The sequence below is a fragment of the Odontesthes bonariensis genome, chromosome 17 (assembly GCF_027942865.1).
Source record: "Odontesthes bonariensis isolate fOdoBon6 chromosome 17, fOdoBon6.hap1, whole genome shotgun sequence".
NCBI classification, from domain to species: Eukaryota; Metazoa; Chordata; class Actinopteri; order Atheriniformes; family Atherinopsidae; genus Odontesthes; species Odontesthes bonariensis.
Window position 1 is genome coordinate 37014310 of NC_134522.1, and position 25667 is coordinate 37039976.

Consider the following 25667-nt stretch of genomic DNA (forward strand, 5'->3'; position numbering starts at 1 on the left):
ATTTTGACTGTGTTTGAAGCCATTTCATGTAGCAGCTAGCAGTATACCATGACTACTAGCACCACGGGGCTGTCTGATGGCACTTTTCAATCTCAAGAAAAGCGCACACTGTTTACAGCGGACATTACAAGCTATGTTGAATTTGGCAGTTGTAGTCTGATCATTTACAGCTTGATTCTGTATGCGTCATTGGGTTCACTTTGCTGACATTGACATTTCTTGATTGCGTCTTATGGGCACTACATAATGTAGGCTAGTTGCTAGTTTGCTAGTGGGCTTTTGGTAAGCCATACAGCTGTTTGAAGTTGGGTCGTTGCTAGGTTTAATATTTATGTATTATTCTGCATGTGTTGGTTCTGCTGCTGTGCTTGTTGCTAACTGGAAAGTTAGCAACGTCCTGCTGCAGCAACGTGTGTGAGACAAACTTTGGCTAGGTGGTTGAACTTGACAGTGCTGCGTGCAGATTTGAGCTGAATTCACCTGCGCAGCGCGGATTTTGCAGGGTTGCCAGATGATTTCCAAACATGCTCAAACCCCGCCTGGAGGCACTAAATCTAAACTAAACCAGTCTAAACTGAATTCTATTTATTTCTATGGCCATAGAGCCGTATACAGATACAGAAAAACTCGCCCAATAGGCCTACCCATTTTTACCCGCAGACGGTCATCCAAAACAGCCCAATCTGGCAACACGGAGTTTACGGAGACGAGTGCTTTGATGTGATCTTCCCACAAACGTGGTCACTTGATTCATATGAGGGAGTTTGCAAATGATAACGTATTGTTGTGTTTGCATATCATGATTTTTTTTTGGGGGGGGGTGACGTCATCAATTGATCCGCAAAAAGTCCGACCCCCCCGAAGCCCGGTGGATAATTCGAACACTGTATCTGACTGATATCTGACTGATATCTGACCGATATCTGACTATATCTGACTGATATCTGACCGATATCTGACTATATCTGACTGAATCTGACCGATATCTGACTATATCTGACCGATATCTGACTATATCTGACTGTATCTGACCGATATCTGACTGATATCTGACTATATCTGACCGATATCTGACTGTATCTGACCGATATCTGACTATATCTGACCGATATCTGACTATATCTGACTGAATCTGACCGATATCTGACTATATCTGACCGATATCTGACTATATCTGACTGTATCTGACCGATATCTGACTGATATCTGACTATATCTGACCGATATCTGACTGTATCTGACCGATATCTGACTATATCTGACCGATATCTGACTATATCTGACTGTATCTGACCGATATCTGACTGATATCTGACTATATCTGACCGATATCTGACTGTATCTGACCGATATCTGACTGATATCTGACTATATCTGACTGATATCTGACCGATATCTGACTATATCTGACCGATATCTGACTGATATCTGACTGATATCTGACCGATATCTGACTATATCTGACTATAACTGATCGATATCTGACTGATATCTGACTATATCTGACTGATATCTGACCGATATCTGACTATATCTGACTGATATCTGACTATATCTGACTGTATCTGACCGATATCTGACTATATCTGACTGATATCTGACCGATATCTGACTATATCTGACTATAACTGATCGATATCTGACCGATATCTGACCGATATCTGACTGATATCTGACCGATATCTGACCGATATCTGACTATATCTGACTGATATCTGACCGATATCTGACTGATATCTGACCGATATCTGACTGATATCTGACCGATATCTGACTATAACTGATCGATATCTGACCGATATCTGACTATAACTGATCGATATCTGACCGATATCTGACTATATCTGACCGATATCTGACTATATCTGACCGATATCTGACTATATCTGACTATATCTGACTATATCTGACTATATCTGACTATATCTGACCGATATCTGACTATATCTGACCGATATCTGACCGATATCTGACTGATATCTGACTATATCTGACTATATCTGACCGATATCTGACTATCTGACCGATATCTGACTATATCTGACTATATCTGACCGATATCTGACCGATATCTGACTATATCTGACCGATATCTGACTATCTGACCGATATCTGACTATATCTGACTGATATCTGACTATATCTGACTGATATCTGACTATATCTGACTGATATCTGACTATATCTGACTATATCTGACTGACCAGCATCTGCACGCCTGCGGGAACACTGCTCACTGGTTCACACTGCTCACTGGTTCACACTGCTCACTGGTTCACAGGTTCACACTGCTCACTGGTTCACACTGCTCACTGGTTCACAGGTTCACACTGCTCACTGGTTCACACTGCTCACTGGTTCACACTGCTCACTGGTTCACACTGCTCACTGGTTCACAGGTTCACACTGCTCACTGGTTCACACTGCTCACTGGTTCACAGGTTCACACTGCTCACTGGTTCACACTGCTCACTGGTTCACAGGTTCACACTGCTCACTGGTTCACACTGCTCACTTCTGAAAGAAGGCTTTGCTGCACAGAAAGGTTAAATATCTTACTTTTATAGTAAATTATTTTTAAAGCACAATTGGAATATTATCATTTAACTAAGTTAGAAGAAGGCAAATGGATAGTGTGACTCCACCAAGCAAGAAGCAAGGACAGCTGTGTCGAGCAAGAAGGCAAAAAGGATAGCATGCCCACAAAGAGGTAGGAAAAATGGGATTCCTTACCATATGTCCGCCGTGACAAATATAGGATTAATCATAATTTTGACTGTGTTTGAAGCCATTTCATGTAGCAGCTAGCAGTATACCATGACTACTAGCACCACGGGGCTGTCTGATGGCACTTTTCAATCTCAAGAAAAGCGCACACTGTTTACAGCGGACATTACAAGTTATGTTGAATTTGGCAGTTGTAGTCTGATAATTTACAGCTTGATTCTGTATGCGTCATTGGGTTCACTTTGCTGATTGACATTTCTTGATTGCGTCTTATGGGCACTACATAATGTAGGCTAGTTGCTAGTTTGCTAGTGGGCTTTTGGTAAGCCATACAGCTGTTTGAAGTTGGGTCGTTGCTAGGTTTAATATTTATGTATTATTCTGCATGTGTTGGTTCTGCTGCTGTGCTTGTTGCTAACTGGAAAGTTAGCAACGTCCTGCTGCAGCAACGTGTGTGAGACAAACTTTGGCTAGGTGGTTGAACTTGACAGTGCTGCGTGCAGATTTGAGCTGAATTCACCTGCGCAGCGCGGATTTTGCAGGGTTGCCAGATGATTTCCAAACATGCTCAAACCCCGCCTGGAGGCACTAAATCTAAACTAAACCAGTCTAAACTGAATTCTATTTATTTCTATGGCCATAGAGCCGTATACAGATACAGAAAAACTCGCCCAATAGGCCTACCCATTTTTACCCGCAGACGGTCATCCAAAACAGCCCAATCTGGCAACACGGAGTTTACGGAGACGAGTGCTTTGATGTGATCTTCCCACAAACGTGGTCACTTGATTCATATGAGGGAGTTTGCAAATGATAACGTATTGTTGTGTTTGCATATCATGATTTTTTTTGGGGGGGGGGGTGACGTCATCAATTGATCCGCAAAAAGTCCGACCCCCCCGAAGCCCGGTGGATAATTCGAACACTGTATCTGACTGATATCTGACTGATATCTGACCGATATCTGACTATATCTGACCGATATCTGACTGTATCTGACCGATATCTGACTATATCTGACTATATCTGACCGATATCTGACCGATATCTGACTATATCTGACCGATATCTGACTATATCTGACGATATCTGACCGATATCTGACTGATATCTGACCGATATCTGACTGATATCTGACCGATATCTGACTATAACTGATCGATATCTGACCGATATCTGACTATATCTGACCGATATCTGACTATATCTGACCGATATCTGACTATATCTGATCGATATCTGACTATATCTGACTATATCTGACCGATATCTGACTATATCTGACCGATATCTGACTATATCTGATCGATATCTGACTATATCTGACCGATATCTGACTATATCTGATCGATATCTGACTATATCTGACTATATCTGACCGATATCTGACTATATCTGACCGATATCTGACTATATCTGACCGATATCTGACCGATATCTGACTATATCTGACCGATATCTGACTATAACTGATCGATATCTGACCGATATCTGACTATATCTGACCGATATCTGACTGATATCTGACTATATCTGACCGATATCTGACTATATCTGACTATATCTGACCGATATCTGACCGATATCTGACTATATCTGACCGATATCTGACCGATATCTGACTGATATCTGACTATATCTGACCGATATCTGACCGATATCTGACCGATATCTGACTATCTGACCGATATCTGACTGATATCTGACTATCTGACCGATATCTGACTATATCTGACTGAATCTGACCGATATCTGACTATATCTGACCGATATCTGACCGATATCTGACTATATCTGACCGATATCTGACTATATCTGACTATATCTGACTGACCAGCATCTGCACGCCTGCGGGAACACTGCTCACTGGTTCACACTGCTCACTGGTTCACACTGCTCACTGGTTCACACTGCTCACTGGTTCACAGGTTCACACTGCTCACTGGTTCACACTGCTCACTGGTTCACACTGCTCACTGGTTCACACTGCTCACTGGTTCACACTGCTCACTTCTGAAAGAAGGCTTTGCTGCACAGAAAGGTTAAATATCTTACTTTTATAGTAAATTATTTTTCAGCATTTCTTAATAAGAACAAATTGGAAATATGGATGCAGTGGGAGTATGTCAGCAGGTTTATGTTGGATCAGCTCAGAATGCTTTAACAAACAAAGGATAAAAACTGAAAGGTTCCAGATGAGCTCGGTGTCTGTGGCCCTCCCCACGATGTCAGCATGCTGAGGAAGAGTCAGAAACTACAGGATCCTAAAGCAAGCTGAGGACAGGCTGAAGACAGGCTGAAGACAGGCTGAAGACAGGCTGAAGACAGGCTGAAGACAGGCTGAAGACAGGCTGAAGACAGGCTGAAGACAGGCTGAAGACAGGCTGAGGCTTTGCTGCCCTCTGAGCTCCTCCACGGCAGCTGGTAGCACGGCCCCACAGCACGCTGTTTTACAGGAAAAGGGCTGGGACGCTTGTCTTTCAGATTTCAGCTCTAACAGCACCCTGAACAGGAGTCAGAAGCTAACCGACACTCATCAGAACCTCACCGACACTCGTCAGAACCTCACCGACACTCGTCAGAACCTCACCGACACTCGTCAGAACCTCACCGACACTCGTCAGAACCTCACCGACACTGATCAGAACCTAACCGACACTGATCAGAAGCTAACCGACACTGATCAGAAGCTAACCGACACTGATCAGAAGCTAACCGACACTGATCAGAAGCTAACCGACACTGATCAGAACCTAACCGACACTGATCAGAAGCTAACCGACACTGATCAGAAGCTAACCGACACTGATCAGAACCTAACCGACACTGATCAGAAGCTAACCGACACTGATCAGAAGCTAACCGACACTGATCAGAAGCTAACCGACACTGATCAGAAGCTAACGGACACTCATCAGAACCTAACCGACACTGATCAGAAGCTAACGGACACTCATCAGAACCTAACCGACACTCATCAGAACCTAACCGACACTCATCAGAACCTAACCGACACTGATCAGAAGCTAACGGACACTCATCAGAACCTAACCGACACTGATCAGAAGCTAACGGACACTCATCAGAACCTAACCGACACTGATCAGAAGCTAACGGACACTCATCAGAACCTAACCGACACTCATCAGAACCTCACCGACACTCATCAGAACCTCACCGACACTCATCAGAACCTCACCGACACTCATCAGAACCTAACCGACACTGATCAGAAGCTAACGGACACTCATCAGAACCTAACCGACACTGATCAGAAGCTAACGGACACTCATCAGAACCTAACCGACACTCATCAGAACCTAACCGACACTGATCAGAACCTAACCGACACTGATCAGAACCTAACCGACACTGATCAGAACCTAACCGACACTGATCAGAACCTAACCGACACTGATCAGAAGCTAACCGACACTGATCAGAAGCTAACGGACACTCATCAGAACCTAACCGACACTGATCAGAACCTAACCGACACTCATCAGAACCTAACCGACACTCATCAGAACCTCACCGACACTGATCAGAACCTCACTGACACTCATCAGAACCTAACCGACACTCATCAGAACCTAACCGACACTCATCAGAACCTCACCGACACTGATCAGAACCTCACTGACACTCATCAGAACCTAACCGACACTCATCAGAAGCTAACGGACACTCATCAGAACCTCACCGACACTGATCAGAACCTCACTGACACTCATCAGAACCTAACCGACACTCATCAGAAGCTAACGGACACTCATCAGAACCTAACCGACACTCATCAGAACCTAACCGACACTCATCAGAACCTAACCGACACTCATCAGAACCTAACCGACACTCATCAGAACCTAACCGACACTCATCAGAACCTAACCGACACTCATCAGAACCTAACCGACACTGATCAGAAGCTAACCGACACTCATCAGAACCTAACCGACACTGATCAGAAGCTAACCGACACTGATCAGAACCTAACCGACACTCATCAGAACCTCACCGACACTGATCAGAACCTCACTGACACTCATCAGAAGCTAACGGACACTCATCAGAACCTAACCGACACTCATCAGAACCTAACCGACACTCATCAGAACCTAACCGACACTCATCAGAACCTAACCGACACTCATCAGAACCTAACCGACACTGATCAGAAGCTAACCGACACTCATCAGAACCTAACCGACACTGATCAGAAGCTAACCGACACTGATCAGAACCTAACCGACACTCATCAGAACCTAACCGACACTGATCAGAACCTAACCGACACTCATCAGAACCTAACCGACACTCATCAGAACCTAACCGACACTCATCAGAACCTAACCGACACTGATCAGAACCTAACCGACACTCATCAGAACCTAACCGACACTGATCAGAACCTAACCGACACTGATCAGAACCTAACCGACACTGATCAGAAGCTAACCGACACTCGTCAGAAGCTAACCGACACTGATCAGAAGCTAACCGACACTGATCAGAAGCTAACCGACACTGATCAGAAGCTAACCGACACTGATCAGAAGCTAACCGACACTGATCAGCCTCACAGTTCCCTCTGCCCTGAAGCTACCCTGAAGCTGCTCCACTGATCTCCACTGAAATACATCTCGATGTCAGACTCCTGGCCAGCATCCAGTCCTGTGAAGTTGAAGCTTTTCTAATGAACAGTCTGCTTTGTTGTTCCCGCTGGATGGAAGATGCTGCAGGAGATGAATGTCTGTGTCCATCTGTCAGCAGGTTCAGCTGTTAGTGGGGTACCATGAAGACTGCCCTGCTGCCCGAGGTCTGAAGCAGCAGTGGGGGGTGCAGGGGTGTGGCAGAGACCGAGGCTGGCCACACCTGCAGGTGGCGCTCAGAGATCCAGACTGCTCATCAAGGCTTCTCAGGCAAACTTCTTCTTGGTGGCGGTGAAGCGCTCCATATACTGAGGAAGGAGAACAGGAGCGTTACAGAGCAGCTGAGAGCAGCAGAGAGAAACCGGGGGGGGGGACGGGGACTGACCTGCTCGTAGCCCTCCAGCTCTCTGAGCCTCTTCACCTCAAACAGGTTCCCTTCCACAGAGAACAGAGACACCCGAGACTCAGTCAGGATGGACTGAGGGATGGAGGACAGTTCCAGGCAGTTCTCCTCCAGGCGGAGAACCTTCAGCCGGGGACACCGAGAGACTTCCTCGGACAGCACCGAGATCTGAGCAGAGGAGGAGAAACCAGGTTACTGATGAGTTACTTACTGATGAGTTACCGATGAGTTACTGATCTGTTACTGATGAGTTACTGATGTGTTACTGATGTGTTACTGATGTGTTACCGATGAGTTACTTACTGATGAGTTACTGATGTGTTACTGATGTGTTACTGATGAGTTACTGATGTGTTACTGATGAGTTACTGATGTGTTACTGATGTGTTACTGATGAGTTACTGATGTGTTACTGATGAGTTACTGATGTGTTACTGATGAGTTACTGATGTGTTACTGATGTGTTACTGATGTGTTACCGATGAGTTACTTACTGATGAGTTACTGATGTGTTACTGATGAGTTACTGATGTGTTACTGATGAGTTACTGATGTGTTACTGATGAGTTACTGATGTGTTACTGATGTGTTACCGATGAGTTACTTACTGATGAGTTACTGATGTGTTACTGATGTGTTACTGATGTGTTACTGATGTGTTACTGATGATTTACTGATGTGTTACTGATGAGTTACTGATGTGGTACTGATGTGTTACCGATGAGTTACTTACTGATGAGTTACCGATGAGTTACTGATGTGTTACTGATGAGTTACCGATGAGTTACTGATTAGTTACTGATTACTGATGAGTTACTGATTAGTTACTGATTACTGATGAGTTACCGATGTGTTACCGATATGTTACTGATTACTGATGAGTTACTGATGAGTTACTGATTACTGATGAGTTACTGATGTGTTACTGATGTGTTACCGATGAGTTACTTACTGATGAGTTACCGATGAGTTACTGATTAGTTACTGATTACTGATGTGTTACCGATATGTTACTGATTACTGATGAGTTACTGATTACTGATGAGTTACTGATGTGTTACCGATATGTTACTGATTACTGATGAGTTACTGATGAGTTACTGATTAGTTACTGATTACTGATGAGTTACTGATTACTGATGAGTTACCGATGTGTTACCGATATGTTACTGATTACTGATGAGTTACTGATTACTGATGAGTTACTGATGTGTTACCGATATGTTACTGATTACTGATGAGTTACTGATGAGTTACTGATTAGTTACTGATTACTGATGAGTTACTGATTACTGATGAGTTACCGATGTGTTACCGATATGTTACTGATTACTGATGAGTTACTGATGAGTTACTGATTACTGATGAGTTACCGATGTGTTACCGATATGTTACTGATTACTGATGAGTTACTGATGAGTTACTGATTACTGATGTGTTACTGATGTGTTACCGATGAGTTACTTACTGATGAGTTACTGATGTGTTACTGATGAGTTACTGATGTGTTACTGATGAGTTACTGATGTGTTACTGATGAGTTACTGATGTGTTACTGATGTGTTACCGATGAGTTACTTACTGATGAGTTACTGATGTGTTACTGATGTGTTACTGATGTGTTACTGATGTGTTACTGATGATTTACTGATGTGTTACTGATGAGTTACTGATGTGGTACTGATGTGTTACCGATGAGTTACTTACTGATGAGTTACCGATGAGTTACTGATGTGTTACTGATGAGTTACCGATGAGTTACTGATTAGTTACTGATTACTGATGAGTTACTGATTAGTTACTGATTACTGATGAGTTACCGATGTGTTACCGATATGTTACTGATTACTGATGAGTTACTGATGAGTTACTGATTACTGATGAGTTACTGATGTGTTACTGATGTGTTACCGATGAGTTACTTACTGATGAGTTACCGATGAGTTACTGATTAGTTACTGATTACTGATGTGTTACCGATATGTTACTGATTACTGATGAGTTACTGATTACTGATGAGTTACTGATGTGTTACCGATATGTTACTGATTACTGATGAGTTACTGATGAGTTACTGATTAGTTACTGATTACTGATGAGTTACTGATTACTGATGAGTTACCGATGTGTTACCGATATGTTACTGATTACTGATGAGTTACTGATTACTGATGAGTTACTGATGTGTTACCGATATGTTACTGATTACTGATGAGTTACTGATGAGTTACTGATTAGTTACTGATTACTGATGAGTTACTGATTACTGATGAGTTACCGATGTGTTACCGATATGTTACTGATTACTGATGAGTTACTGATGAGTTACTGATTACTGATGAGTTACCGATGTGTTACCGATATGTTACTGATTACTGATGAGTTACTGATGAGTTACCGATGTGTTACTGATGAGTTACCGATGAGTTACTGATGTGTTACCGATGAGTTACTGATGTGTTACCGATGAGTTACTGATGTGTTACCGATGAGTTACTTAGGCGCCGTTTACACATACCCGGGTATTTTGAAAAACGCATATTTTCTAACCTTCGTTTTCAAAAAAAAACCCGTGCACACAGCCCCGTTTTTAAAAAAAACCACGTCTACATTGATCCGGAGAAATACGCTATCAGGAGCTGTTAAATTACGCCAAGCCTGACGGTGGCAATGTTAGAACAATGAGAATTCCACACAAGCCAATCAGAAGCCTAATAGAGAACCGCTGACAGGCAACTTTCTTCACAACATCAACAGAAGCGCGCATGTGAGTACTCTCACCCTGGATGTGCGGGCGTAGCAGTTCTGCTAGGGAAAGGAGTGAAAATCGTGACATCCTGAAATTTTCCCTCCATTCCTCCGGGACAACAAAGCCATTTTCAAAATTTTCCCACCATAAAGCAGTCCGTCCGGGTCTAATCCAGAATCGCCGTCGCTGGCGGTGGTATGGCCGGGCTCTGTCTGCCAACAGAAGCTCCGCAATTGTTGCCCTCCGCGCCGTAATGCGCCTTTGTTGTTCAATACTTTGTAGGAGTGTAATTTTCAAAATCACACAAGCGAGTATAGCTCTCAACAAAATAAATGCTGCTAGTACCTCCATGCTTGCCAGATAAACAATGAAGGGCGTTATCCTGCCACTATGGTGGATAGGGGCGGGGCTCTGTACTATGACGACAACTCCGCATTCCATTCTGAAAACTCCGTTTTTTTCTCTTTCAACCTGTTTACACACAAACGCTAAACGGAGTTTTTAAAAAATCTCCACTTTTGCCGGAGTTTTTTTTTAGCTTCGTTTTCGGAGGAAAAAACTCCGTTTGTGTATAAACGAAAGGCACAAATGAAGGGAAAGGTCTTCGTTTTTCAAAATACCCGGGTATGTGTAAACAGCACCTTACTGATGAGTTACCGATGAGTTACCGATGTGTTACCGATGTGTTACCGATGTGTTACCGATGTGTTACCGATGTGTTACCGATGTGTTACCGATGAGTTACCGATGTGTTACCGATGTGTTACCGATGTGTTACCGATGAGTTACCGATGTGTTACCGATGTGTTACCGATGAGTTACTGATGTGTTACCGATGAGTTACTGATGTGTTACCGATGAGTTACTGATGAGTTACTTACTGATGAGTTACTTACTGATGAGTTACCGATGTGTTACCGATGAGTTACTGATGAGTTACTTACTGATGAGTTACCGATGAGTTACTGATGTGTTACCGATGTGTTACCGATGAGTTACTGATGTGTTACCGATGTGTTACCGATGAGTTACTGATGAGTTACTTACTGATGAGTTACTGATGTGTTACCGATGTGTTACTGATGAGTTACCGATGTGTTACCGATGAGTTACCGATGAGTTACCGATGAGTTACCGATGAGTTACCGATGAGTTACTGATTACCGATGAGTTACTGATTACCGATGAGTTACCGATGAGTTACCCATGTGTTACCGATGTGTTACTGATTACCGATGAGTTACTGATTACCGATGAGTTACCGATGTGTTACCGATGAGTTACTGATTACCGATGAGTTACCGATGTGTTACCGATGAGTTACTGTGGTGTTACGCTCAGCTGCAGGCTCAGCTGCAGGCTCAGCTGCAGGCTCAGCTGCAGGCTCAGCTGCAGGCTCAGCTGCAGGCTCAGCTGCAGGCTCAGCTGCAGGCTCAGCTGCACGCTCAGCTGCACGCTCAGCTGCAGGTTCAGCTGCACGCTCAGCTGCACGCTCAGCTGCACGCTCAGCTGCACGCTCAGCTGCAGGCTCAGCTGCAGGCTCAGCTGCAGGCTCAGCTGCACGCTCAGCTGCAGGTTCAGCTGCACGCTCAGCTGCAGGTTCAGCTGCACGCTCAGCTGCACGCTCAGCTGCAGGCTCAGCTGCAGGCTCAGCTGCAGGCTCAGCTGCAGGCTCAGCTGCACGCTCAGCTGCACGCTCAGCTGCATGCTCAGCTGCACGCTCAGCTGCACGCTCAGCTGCATGCTCAGCTGCACGCTCAGCTGCACGCTCAGCTGCACGCTCAGCTGCACGCTCAGCTGCACGCTCAGCTGCAGGTTCAGCTGCAGGCTCAGCTGCACGCTCAGCTGCACGCTCAGCTGCACGCTCAGCTGCACGCTCAGCTGCAGGTTCAGCTGCAGGTTCAGCTGCATGCTCAGCTGCAGGCTCAGCTGTAGGCTCAGCTGCAGAAATGCAAAAATGATTCTAGAACAAAAACATGGCTCCGTGCTTTCAGAGAGCTCCACATGGCCAGGTTCAGATCAGCAGATCCGTACCGTCTCATGCACAACAAAGGGGTCTGAGTCCTGGTTTCAAACATGTGTGAAAAGATGAAAAATCAAATCATTTCAAGAACCAAGAACATGGTTCCAGTTGCCTTGTATTTAAGCCCCTAGGCTTTAATCTGACCATGAGGCCTGACCTGGATGAGGAAGAATCTACAGACACGGGCATACCTGGTTCTGGTTAAGGTTGATCTCGATGACCTGCAGTTTTGACACCTCTGCAGGGACGCTCTGAATCCTGTTTCGTGACAGATCCAGAAGGTCCAGCTGCCTCAGGGTTCCAAGTCCTGTTGGAAACTCTGAGAAGTGGTTTCCTGCCAGGCTGAGCGTGCGCAGAGCTTTGAGCTGGCCCAGAGAGGGGGGCAGCTGCTGAATCTGGTTCCCATTCAGAATCAGGGTCTCCAGCTTCTTTAGCTTCCCAATGTCACCGGGAAGCCCAGCTGTGGGGAAAAGCAGAAGAAATGTGAGAAGAAGTGATGGTAAAAGACCGAGCTGAATCCCTGACAGAGCATCCGTTACTCACTCAGCCTGTTGGAGTTCAGCGTCAGACTTCTGAGCTGCAGGAAGTTTCCGATGGAAGGAGGAAGAGCCTGAATCTTGTTTTCTGACAGGTCTACTGTTCTCAGGTTAGCGGTGAGCCTCTGCAGCTCCTCTGGAAACTGAAACAAGACCGACACCAGCACACGTCACCAGCTGACCCCCACAGCTTCATTTCAACATTCTTTAGTCCCCTTCTACTTCAGAACGGGTTAAGGTTACAGTCCAGGATGAAGCAGTGCATTTCTGCACAGCTCCGCTCCACATCTACAGCAGAGTTTCCACAGGTTTCAGGTCCTCAGTGGGTTTCCTGCAGTGTTTCTGAGTGGAAGACACTAGATCAAACAACAACCACTGCTTCACCAGTTTATCCTTTAGATCAGTGGTTCTCAACCGGTGCCGCGAGTAGACTACAGGATGAGGAAAAAATAAATAAATAAAAAAAAATAAAAAAAATCACGAAAATTCCCTCCTCGAAAATGCAAGAAGTTGGACTATTGTTTGACTAGTTTCATTTCAAATTTACCAGGGGGTAGTATTTTGAGCCTGCGACGTCACGTAACGTCACGTGTCGTGGGGGTGGGGCCGTGAAGGGGGAGGGGTGGTGTCGGGAGGAGGGGGGGCCCCAACTGCAATGAACCATCTTAGGGGGGGCCCCGCTTGCAAAAGGTTGAGAAACCCTGCTTTAGATGATCAAGAGCAGACACTATTCTATAATCAATTCAATCATTTGAACTAGAAAACTGGGTTTTTCTTATAGAAAGTGCTTATTTGTGAAAGTAATCAGAGAAAGAACCCAAACCCCGGGTGTTGGTCTCAGCTGAGTTACAGTGAGACTCATTTCTGTTGCATTACATGAAGAAGAGGTGTTTCAGCCTGAGTTACAGCCAGGACCGGGCCGGCAGATCATCCACCTCATCAACAGTTTATGGACGGAAACATTCATTCACACAATGTCTGCCATCACTTTGCTGAGTGCAGAATCAGATGAATTATTTATCTGGAAATCTGCAGCAAAGTGCTGGAAGCAGGCGAGTAGTTTTACTTCAACAGAAGATCAGAACAATGTGTGCTGGTTTGTTTGATAATCACACATGTGCCGTGTGGACAGATAAGTCTCCTGTGGACAGATAAGTCTCCTGTGGACAGATAAGTCTCCTGTGGACAGCAGTTCAGAGTTTAACATCAAATACAGCGACGGCTCTCACCTCTTGCAGCCCTTTCCCCGTCAGCTGAAACACTCCCGTCTTCTGGGAGGTTTCTAGGTGAGACTTCAGAGCACTGTTCCCCATTTGGACCTGCAGCGATGTTCCAGCCCTCTACCTGTCCACCTGATCTGGGTCTGCAGCAGCAGGGCTCACTTCATACCCAGAGGAGCGATGAAGGGTCAGCTGACAGCTCTCTGAGCCCCTCTCCTCCTCCTCCTCTTCAGTGGGTGGAAATGAGATCAGATGGTGAAATCCCTGCAGGACACAGTCCACAAAGACGCTCAGCCTCAGGCTCTGTTTACACCCTGTACTAAGATGCCTCTGTGCTGACAGCTGGAAACAGTGGTGTGGAAACATCTGAGATTGGATCAATCAGCTCTGATTCAGAGACGGTCAGGCCATTCTCAACAGAAATACTCTGCACTTCATTGAGACTTTTTAAACCCAGCTCAGCTTTACCTGGTGTTGGGCTCAGCTCAGCTCTGCCAGCTGACCAACAGCTTCTCAGACATTAGTGGATTTATGAGGGATAATCTGTCATCAGCAGAGACTCTGTGGGACGCAGGCTGCATCTTTAAAGGAGAAGTTCTTTTTTTTTTTTAAACCTGGACCTTAAAATACCTTCATCTACTCACCGATAACAGTTTGGTGAAAATTGGCATCCTTCGGCCCCATTTAGATCTGCGTATGTCCACCCGAAGGACGCCGACTTTCACCAAACCGTTAACTGTTTCTCTTCTCCTTTAAGAGCAGAGAGGTGACATCCAACCATAAGTGCTTTATAGCAGGTGTAAACAGGGCCTGAGTCACCAGTATCATTGTTCAATCAGTCCAAGCTTTACTGGCTTTAAGCTTTAGGTGTGTACACACAGTCTGACAGGACTTCTGATCTTTGTTCTGTTCCAGCTCAGCTGAACAACCAGAGGTGTCCCAGGGACGACTGGAAACAGGGTAAATGTTGGAAAAGGTTTCAAGTCAGTTCATTATCACTGGGCCACCAATAAGTGCACAGATGTGGCCCCTTAAAAATGATAAAACAGAAGTTGTGACAGAAAGCTCAGGAGTTTAGCTTTCTCATGTTTCCTCTGAGTCTGTATGAATAGAAGATGACCAACAACAGATAAAAACTTTCATGGCAGGAAATTCTCACCGTATATACATGACAGCGTGTCCATTTTCTAAATATAACAATGTCTTTAACTGTGAAAATCTCAAACAGCATCTATATCAAATATTACTTTTATAAGACAATAATCCTGCTACAGTCATTATTAATTAACCTGATCACTTTCATGCTGTTTCTGATTCATTTTAAGTTACAGCAATTTGACAGTAATCAGTGGAAAAAGCTGGTTTGTCATTTTCCACAAAGACAGAATAACAGAAATGTTTCATTGTGACCAGCCAACAAAAGCCTGAGTATTCCCAGTATCACAAAGAAATCCAGAAACAGCTCTGCTTTGTGCTGCTGCTCTCCGTCTCATCAGATATCTGTGCATGAACTCGTCTGTTCCCAGGCCTATTTAAGCAGACCTCAGGGGGGAGCAGGGACACAATCATGTGAGGGGCAACAGAAGCTTGATGCACATACCAAAACAGAACATGCATGTTAGGAAGGGTTGGACAAATATTTTGTTTTAAGTCGCTTTCTTTGTGCTTTTTATCCTATTCTAAGTATTCAAAATGTCCTTTACAGCAAGAAAAGACAAGGTCCTCGCTGCAACTTACAGGCTGAAAATGAAAAAGGGTTGTTCTGAAGATTGGGAGGCGCAACAATCAATGTTTACAGTGCGATTTACTCCCGAGCATATAACCATCTGACAGCATGTGAGACTACACCGGTGGTGATGCTTTCCTTTCAGAAGGGAGCGGACACAGAATTCATAAGAAAAGCCATCTATTTGGATGGCTGACGGAGACTGCTCAGTTTGTCACTGACAGCCAGCCTGGGATCATCCCCGTCCTGATACTGAACCACCTCACAGGGCAGAAAAGGAGAAGCTGAAGTTGCACTGAAAGGACATGTGAGGTGCTGAGCTTCGGTTTAAATGTCATGTTTCCTGTTGGTTAGAACAGAAAGAAGGCAGATATCTCCTCAGCTGCGTGAAGAAGGCAGAGAAATGGTCAGGTATACTTTAGCTGTGATGATGCACCACACAGATATTTAACAGCCATCTTCAGAGGCTGCAGGAGGCCCATTATCACACCTGAGGATGGGTGCTGCTGCCTCAGGGGCCATACTGCTCAGCTGTGCTCTGTCCCTGACTGTTCTCACAGCCTCAGGCCTTTCTTCAATACAGGCCCGAGTTCAACGGGTTCTCTGAGAAGGGAACCAGAGGTGAGCACCGAGGCCAGCCTTCACCCAGCCTTCACCCAGGCCAGCCTTCACCGAGGCCAGCCTTCACTGTTCAGCACGCCAATGATCGGCACAGCAACGACTTCAGTGGCTTTATCCAAACTCACAGAGAAAGTTACAGAGTAATCTGGAGCTGCGTTAGCTAGGCTAGCTTGCTAACAGCTACAGTAGCAAAGCCTACCGGAAGTGAGTCTGTTTAGTTTTACTTACGTCAGGGCGGACGCACGTTGAGCCTCGGAGCCAGACCTTTAACAGTGAACTCTGGTGAAGAAAGTCTTTTCAAATTTATTAAATGAAACAGAAATGACTTGTAGCGGCAGAGGGCGTCGCTGATACTCTGGTTGAGCCTTACTTGTTCTGACGTCATGGTAACGCAGACGAGGATAATCTCACGAGATCGAGGCGCTGCAGCTGTTCGCCTGGCCAGCGGCAGGTGGCGACAAAGAGATCCCACTTCCGGTTACAGCTGATTCAATTTAAGAAAACATGTTTAGCCCATACACCAGTTTTATCACATTATGTTGTTGCTTTAATTCCATTTTACATCGGTTCTTATATGTGAATCACAACAGTTTCACACAAAGCTTGCCAGAAGTGTTTGTGTTAAATACTGTATTAACAGAATACAGCTTTAAAATCAGGTAAAAGAAAACCAAGCAAACTTTCAAGTTTCCATAAAACGTCATATTGTTGAGCCGACATCTAAACCAATTAGGTGTTAGATCCACTTAGAGCCAGATGTCCATTGTCCACTGAGGTTGTGCTCACCAACTTTATCACATTATTCTAGCCTTTCAGGATGAAATTCTCAGAAAAACTGAGAATCCAGAGCACTCAAAAGCTCACATTAGAGAAATGAAAGTTCTCAGTGTCAAAGGACACTAAATTAAAATAAAAAAAAAACAGATCCTAGAAACACTTGTAGCAATAAGGTCAAACACTGTTGTTAGAGCAAAATATCCATCCTAATAGAGACTTTAGAATGCTTTGTGACAGGTGTGCCCCAGAGTCATCAATCCTCTGAAATTACTCAAAGTTTGATCTTTGTTCCTTAAATTGTCTTAAGACACGGAAGAATGTCTTAGGAACATCCTGTCTAGAACATTCTGTTTGCCCAGTCTTACTCATAATCACCCATCTATTTAGAATATTTTCAAGTTGAAATAAATTAGATGTTTTTTCCTCTGTCCTGCAATATCATCACAAAGCATGACATATTTTATTTCACTAATAATACCCAGTTCTACTAATGTTTGAAGAAATCATTGTAAATACATTACTGAATTTATCATTTCTTGTACTCTTATTATAATCTTGAAGTGTGAGCAGAGTGGAACAGAATGTCATACTTCTTCAGGTGTTCTCACCACAACAGAGATACATACTGTAGTTTCAAATATCACAAAATGTCCTCGACCAATGAAATGCATGCATGTTGTCCAGCTTCATGACTTGGGATGACTACGTGTACTTTCATGTTACTACTCTCTGTTTGTATCACTGTATAAAAGCGTTGGGACTTGGCTCAAGATCAAGGTCAAATGTATTCATGTAGCACGTTTAAAAACAACCAATGTTGTTTACAGGTAAACATACAATAATGCACATCAAAAAAAATGGAAATGTAATGACAAGATGTCTGAAGCTCATTTCGACTCGAAGTCCAGTGAAAAATGGGTTTTCAGCTGAGTTTTAAATGCAGTAACTGTTTAAGCTCAGAAAAGAAATAAGTCCCAGGCACTCAAAAGTAGAACAGGAAGAAGGTATAAATTAAAAAGCCTTTAATGACTTTGGCTAATCATAATAAAATACCAACATGTTTCAACCACCACCGTGGTCTTCATCAGGGCAAAGCAGAAGTCAAAGAATGAACAACGGTTAAAACAGTTTAACCCCACACCTGGATCAGGTGTATAATTAGTGTGCCACCAATAACAATTGGGAGAGTAAGGCGCACCTATCATAGAGGAGGGAGGGGGGGGGGGGCATAGATCACAATACAATAATTGTTGTCAAAGTTACAGCATGACAAAAACAATAAACCCCTTAGATAGCCTATACAAAATAGCAAATGGGCAGATAATGACATCAAAACAACATACAGACAAAATATCATAAAAAACATTTAAACTCGATATCTTCATTCAGGCCTGGATACCTAAGCGCATTAACTGGTGGATCCAAAACGTCTCACGTTGGTAGAGCCTGCGGATCCGGTCACCGCCTCTATCTAAAGGCCTGATGTGCTCCAAAGCCTCAATTTTTAGCAAGGAGTCGTTCTTATTGTGCGCTTGTAGGAAATGTTGGGCCATCTGGTAGTCAGCATTAACAGTGCGTATCGCATATTTATGCTCAGCAAGTCGATCACGTAGGCGTCTGTTAGTGCGTCCTACATAGAACACACCTGGGCACGGACAGGACAGACGATAAATTACAAACGTGGTGTTACAATTTATAAAATCTTTTATTTTATATTCCTTGTTGGTTTTGAAATCAGTAAGTGCTTTTGAAGGAATAAGATGAGCACAATGAGGGCAATTATAACAACGGTAGACTCCCACCGGTCTCTTGAGCCAACTCTCCTTTTTCTCAGGAGGAAGATGGGTGTGTACGAGTCTGTCGCGCAGTGTCGGAGCACTTTTGTAGGAGACTAACGGGGGTTCAGGAAAGATCTGTTGCAGATCAGGGTCCGAGTTAATAATGGCCCAATTATTCCTGATGATCCGTGTAACCTGTTTGGCCTCTGAGCTGTATTGTGTAACAAAAAAGGGGCGAGATAGTTTATTTCTATTAAGGCTCTTTTTAATCAGAGTGTCTGAGCGCTTCAGAGCCTGCGCTCTTAACCGGGCTTGCGCCACCGTATCAGGCTTGTAGGCTCTCTTCCTGAAGCGGTCAGTCATGTCATTGGCCTGTCTTTCAAACTCCGCCTCATTGCAGATGCGGCGTAAGCGCTGGAACTGACCAAAAGGGATGTTGTCGATAAGGTGCTGTGGGTGAAAGGAATCGGCTCTAAGAATGGTGTTGCGAGATGTCTTTTTCCTAAAGATGGTGGTGTGCAGATTACCTTCTTGGTCAAACTGTTTAAGCTGTTCTTTTTTGTAGAGGTAAGTTGTTCCAGAGTGGACCTTTATTTCTGAGTCTGGACCTGGGAACTGCCAGCCCATTTAAAACCTTAAAAACTAGCAATAAAATATTAAATGTATTCCATTTCTATTCTAAAATGGACAGGAAGCTAGTAGAGTGATGCTAAAAGTGGGATAATATGCTCATGTTTTCTGGTTCCAGTTAAAAGATGAGAGGCAGTACTTTTCTCCAACTGAAGCCAACAAAGAGATGATTGATCCAAACCAACATACAAGGAATTAAAATAATTCAGAATAATTCAGTTGTATTGTTATAAAAGCATGTATAACTTTTTGGAAATCGTCATAAGATAATAGGGCTTCACTTTGGCCAACAGTCATAACTGGAATAAGCTGTTTTGACAAGACAACTGATCTGTTTATCCATCCATCCACCCACCCACCCAACCACCCATCCATCCATCCATCCATCCATCCATCCATCCATCCATCCATCATTTATCATCCATTTATATGAGGTCGGGTCACTGGGGCAACGGGCTCAGTACAGACACTCAGACATCGAGATTTCATGTTAGCATTAATGAAGCAACTCCCTCTGACTGTTTAAATGTTCACGTTCCTGGAACCACAGGCAGAGGAGGAGTGGCAGCTATTTTCAGATCAGGGTTACTCATCAGTCCCAGACCCAAGATTAGTTTGAGCTCTTTTGAATCTCTGATTCTCAGTTTTTCCCACGCAAAGTGGAAATCCCAGAAACCTCTTGTGTTTGTTGTTGTGTATCGTCCACCTGGCCCTTATTCTGAGTTTCTGTCTGAATTCTCAGAGTTTTTATCCCAGTTAGTGCTGAGTACAGATAAAGTCATTGTAGTGGGTGACTTTAATATTCATGTAGATGTTGAAAATGACTGCCTGAATATGAACTTTAATTCTATATTAGACTCTATTGGATTTTCTCAGAGTGTTCACAGACCGACTCACTGCCTTAATCACACCCTTGATCTTGTTCTGACTTATGGCATTGAGAGTGAACAGTTAACAGTGTTCCCTCATAACCCTGTCTTATCTGACCATTTTCTGATAACCTTTGAGTTTACATTACTTGACTATACAGTTTCTGAGAAGAAATTTACGTATAGAAGGTGTCTATCAGAGGAGGCTGTAACCAGATTTAAAGAATTAATTCCATCATCCTTTTCTTCACTGCCATGTGCAGATATGACAGAGGACGACTACATAAACTTTACTCCAGCAGCACTTGACTCTCTTGTTGACAGCACTATAGTTTCAATGCGTACAGCACTGGACAATGTTTCCCTTCTGAAAAGGAAGGTAATCAGCCAGAAGAGGTTGGCTCCTTGGTATAATTCACAGCTGCGTGCTTTAAAGCAAACTGCAAGAAAGCTGGAGAGACAGTGGCGTTCCTCTAATTTAGAAGAGTCTCAGTTAGTCTGGAAAGATAGTTTAACAATGTATAAGAAAGCCCTTCGTAAAGCTAGAACTGCTTATTATTCATCATTGATAGATGAGAATAAGAATAATCCCAGGTTTCTTTTCAGCACTGTAGCCAGTCTGACTAAGAGTCCGAGCTCTGCTGAGCCAGTTATTCCTTTAACTCTCAGCAGTGATGATTTCATGAGCTTCTTTATTAATAAAATTGTTTCTATCAGAGAGAAGATTGATGGAGTCCTTCCCACTATTATCAGTGATGTATCATCAAGTACAGCAGCTTTAGAAGTATCTTTAGAACCTGATTTGTATTTAGACGGCTTCTGCCCAGTTGATCTCTCTGAACTAACAACAGCAATAGTCTCTTCTAAACCATCAACTTGTGTTTTAGACCCAATCCCAACCAGACTGTTCAAGGAGGTTTTCCCATTAATTGACACTTCCATATTGGATTTGATCAATCTGTCTTTGTTGACAGGATATGTACCTCAGACTTTTAAGGTTGCTGTAATTAAACCTTTACTTAAAAAACGTACTCTTGATTCAGAAGTGTTGGCTCATTATAGACCTATATCCAATCTCCCTTTTATGTCTAAAGTTCTTGAAAAAATAGTTGCAGCTCAGCTTTGTGATCATTTACACAGAAATAATCTGTTTGAAGAGTTTCAGTCAGGATTCAGAGTGCATCATAGCACAGAAACAGCACTGCTGAAAGTTACCAATGATCTGTGCTTGTCCTGTTGGATCTCAGTGCTGCATTTGATACGGTCGATCACAGTATCTTATTACACAGACTTGAACATGTTATTGGGATTAAAGGAACTGCATTAGGCTGGTTTAAATCATATTTATCTGATAGATTTCAGTTTGTTCTTGTAAATGAAGAATCTTCCTCACACACCAGAGTAAGTCATGGAGTTCCCCAGGGTTCTGTGCTTGGACCGATTCTTTTTACTTTATACATGCTTCCATTAGGTAACATTATTAGACAGCATGGCATAAATTTCCATTGCTATGCTGATGATACTCAGCTGTACTTATCTATAAAACCAGATGAACCCAATAGGTTGGTCAGACTACAAGCATGTCTTAAAGACATAAAGACCTGGATGACTCAGAACTGTCTGCTGCTAAATTCAGACAAAACTGAAGTCGTTATCTTTGGACCTGAGCGTTTCAGGGAGAAATTGTCTAGCTATATAGTTACTCTAGATGGTATTTCCTTGGCTTCTAGTTCTACAGTGAGGAACCTTGGAGTTATTTTTGACCAGAACTTATCATTTGACTCGCATATAAAACAGGTTTCTAGGACTGCCTTCTTTCATCTTCGTAATATTGTTAAAATCAGGAACATCTTGTCTCAGAGTGATGCAGAAAAACTAATTCATGCATTTGTTACTTCAAGATTGGACTACTGTAATTCTTTATTATTGGGCTGTCCCACATATTCTCTGAAAAGCCTTCAGTTGATCCAAAATGCTGCAGCCAGAGTTCTGATGAGAACTAACAGTAGAGATCATATTTCTCCAGTTTTAGCTTCTCTTCATTGGCTCCCTGTTGAATTCAGAATAGAATTTAAGATTCTTCTCCTTACATATAAAACTCTTAATGACCGAGCTCCATCATATCTTAAAGATCTCATTGTAAGATATTTTCCTAACAGAGCACTTCGTTCCCAAACTGCAGGTTTACTTGAGGTTCCCAGAGTTTCTAAAAGTAGAATGGGAGGCAGAGCCTTCAGTTATCAGGCCCCTCAATTGTGGAATAAGCTGCCAGTAAATGTCCGGGAAGCAGACACCCTTTCCACTTTTAAGACCAGGCTTAAAACTTTCCTTTTTTATAAAGCTTATAGTTAGGTCTGTTGAATCTTATAGTGTGTCTGCTAGTGTGTCTTGTTCTGCCTCCACCTCTGGCACCCTCTATACTTTCATTACCCCCTACCCGAACCAGGGTTTGAATCCCATTCCCGCTTATCTTACCTCTTTTATTTCTCCCCCTACCCGAACCAGGGTTTGCATCCCCACCCCGCTATGACTGGTGTGCAGTTGGTGAGAGGCTGAGGTAGCTTGTGGCTGTAAAAAGATGGTTGTTGTGGTGTGAGGAGCAGATCTATATAGGGAGTATAGGGAATTACTCACTGAGTCTGGTCCTTTACTTTATTTTATTATTTATTTTTTTTCGTTAGCACAAGTTTCTTGTGTTTACCTTGAATAGGGATGGCTCATGTGATCCTGAAACATCCCATAGTTAAGCTGCTATAGGCCTAGACTGCTGGGGGGCCTCATCTGACACACCTTTCCTCACTCTACTCTCTTTACGTATATGTGATATTATTGTGGTCATTAACTCGTGTTTCCCTGTTCCAACAGATATCCTTTGAATGGTGTTACAGTGCCGCCGTCGCGGTGGCCCCCTGCCCCCCTCCCCACCCCCCCCCACCCCTTCCCCCCCCCCCCTTTCTGTCTTCTCAAACCCCAGCTGGTCGAGGCGGATGGCCACCCTTCCTGGTTCTGGTTCTGCCAGAGGTTTCTTCCTGTTAAAAGGGAGTCGTTTCTCTCCACAGTCGCCTCAGGCACGCTCAGGCCGGGAGATTGGACCGAAAAACAAAAAGTTTTCAGTGCAATCTGTTGGTTTTCTTAGCTAGGAAATTGTTTTTGAATTGGCTCTATATGAACGAATTGGATTATTTTATGAATTATGATTATTATTAATTAATTGAATTCCAATTGGCTTGAATTGGACTTACTATCTAAGTGCCTTGAGATGACATTTGTTGTATTTGGCGCTATATAAATAAAAATGAATTGAATTGAATTGAATTTCCTCCTCTTCACAACGATGCCTTGAGATCCTGTCCATGAAAATTACAAACAGGATCGGAATCAACGAGCAGCCCTGGTGGAGTCCAGCACGCACTGTAAACGATTAAGAACAGAATTTTAGGAACACCCTTTAAAATAAAACGAAGATCTTCAAAAGAAGTGAAATCGCCAAATGAGATCTGTTTACACTAAAGATAGCCTACATTCCAATGTAAAGAGATCTCATACCTTATATAGGCAGCCACTCAAACAAGTTGAGGTAGTGAGGTTTTTAGGGGTTTGGATGGATTGCAAACTGACTTTCAGGGATCATATTGAGAGAGTTGTCATTTTATGAATAATTATGATTACAATCAATTGAATTCCAATTGGCTTGAATTGGACTTTATTAGCCTATCTAAGTGCCTTGAGATGACATTTGTTGTATTTGGCGCTATATAAATAAAATTAATTGAATTGAATTGAATTAAGTGTAAAAAAGCAGTTAATATACTTAGATGTCTAGTTTTTTTTTTTTTTTTTTAATTTTTTTTTTTTTAATTAAATAAAAAACAGACAAGTACAGAAACAAAGACAGATACAATAACTACACGCCAGGGGTTAGATAATGCAGACACAAACAAAGCAGACACACATCTATAAAACAATATTAAATTTTGTACATAAATTCACAGTTTTCATTGCTTTTTTGTTCTTTGAGGCATAAATGTTTTTGAGATAAATGTTCACGTCCCTACGAAAATAAACAAAAGAAGGCCTCATTTTAAGTACTTTACACTTATGTATATGGAATTTTGCCAGAAGAACAATTAAATTACAAAGAAAATATTCCTCATCCAGCTCCTTACTAAAATTGGTAAAACCAAATAAAACATCTTGCAAACGTAACTCAAAAGTTTCACAAATATGGTCAATTATAAAACGACAAATCTTTCGCCACAAGTCTCTTGAAAACTCACAAAACCAAAAAAGATGAATAAGTGATTCTGGATGTGTATTACAAAGAGTACAATTAGTATCAATACCTTTACTGAATTTAGCTAAAAAGGATTTAACTGGGTAAAAACGGTGAATGATTTTAAAGGACACTTCTTTTACTTTATTGACCAGTAAGAATCTGTTGGGTAGTGTCCAAGCCTTGGTCCAGCATATATCGTTGGCATATCCACTCCAAGCTGAGATTGCACAAGGTACAGAAATAATGTCCTTTAGAAATAGATTGCGCACAGTCCGGTTATTATTACGGGTAGTGGGCATCAAGCATATTCTACCAACATGTGTCAGAAGAGGATCAAGCTGAGGAGTATCATCAGAACAACCTTTCAGGAGCATGATCACTCCCAGTGGAATTGCATCAAAAACAATGGCAAATTGCTTAGGAGTAACAGGTATTTTTACACGCTGAAGAAATTCTTGGTAACTGAAAAGGTTACCCTGTTCATTAAGAAGTTGATTTACTGAAACAATACCATTCCTAAACCAGTTATCAAAAAATATAGATTTCTTTTTGTAACATATATCCCTATTATTCCAGATAAAGTAAGTATTTGGAGAAAAATTGTGCTTGTAAAGAAGAGACCAAGACAAAAGAGCTTGCTTATGAAAGTTTGAAAGAGAAACAGGAAGCCTGTCAATATT

General features: G+C 42.9%; 1 protein-coding gene across 1 annotated transcript; it reads right to left on the reverse strand.

The window, feature by feature from the left end:
• Positions 1–6922: 6922 nt before the first annotated feature.
• lrrc57 (leucine rich repeat containing 57) lies at positions 6923–17031 on the reverse strand. Its single transcript, XM_075448536.1, has 6 exons — positions 16886–17031; positions 14320–14574; positions 13098–13233; positions 12746–13014; positions 7765–7950; positions 6923–7687 (listed from the first exon to the last, which is right to left on the reverse strand). Exons 2-6 carry the CDS (start codon positions 14401–14403, stop codon positions 7646–7648), a joined length of 717 nt encoding a protein of 238 aa, XP_075304651.1. The 5' UTR covers positions 14404–14574; positions 16886–17031; the 3' UTR covers positions 6923–7645.
• Between the last annotated feature and the right edge of the window lie 8636 nt (positions 17032–25667).

Bases quoted from the DNA above. Each gene is read 5' to 3' on its own strand.
- lrrc57 (XM_075448536.1), bottom strand. From the start codon at position 14,403: ATGGGGAACAGTGCTCTGAAGTCTCACCTAGAAACCTCCCAGAAGACG. The intron at 13,234-14,319 runs GTGAGAGCCGTC...GTCTTGTTTCAG, and splicing joins CGGGGAAAGGGCTGCAAGAG to TTTCCAGAGGAGCTGCAGAG. The intron at 7,688-7,764 runs GTCAGTCCCCGT...CTCCTTCCTCAG, and splicing joins AGCTGGAGGGCTACGAGCAG to TATATGGAGCGCTTCACCGC.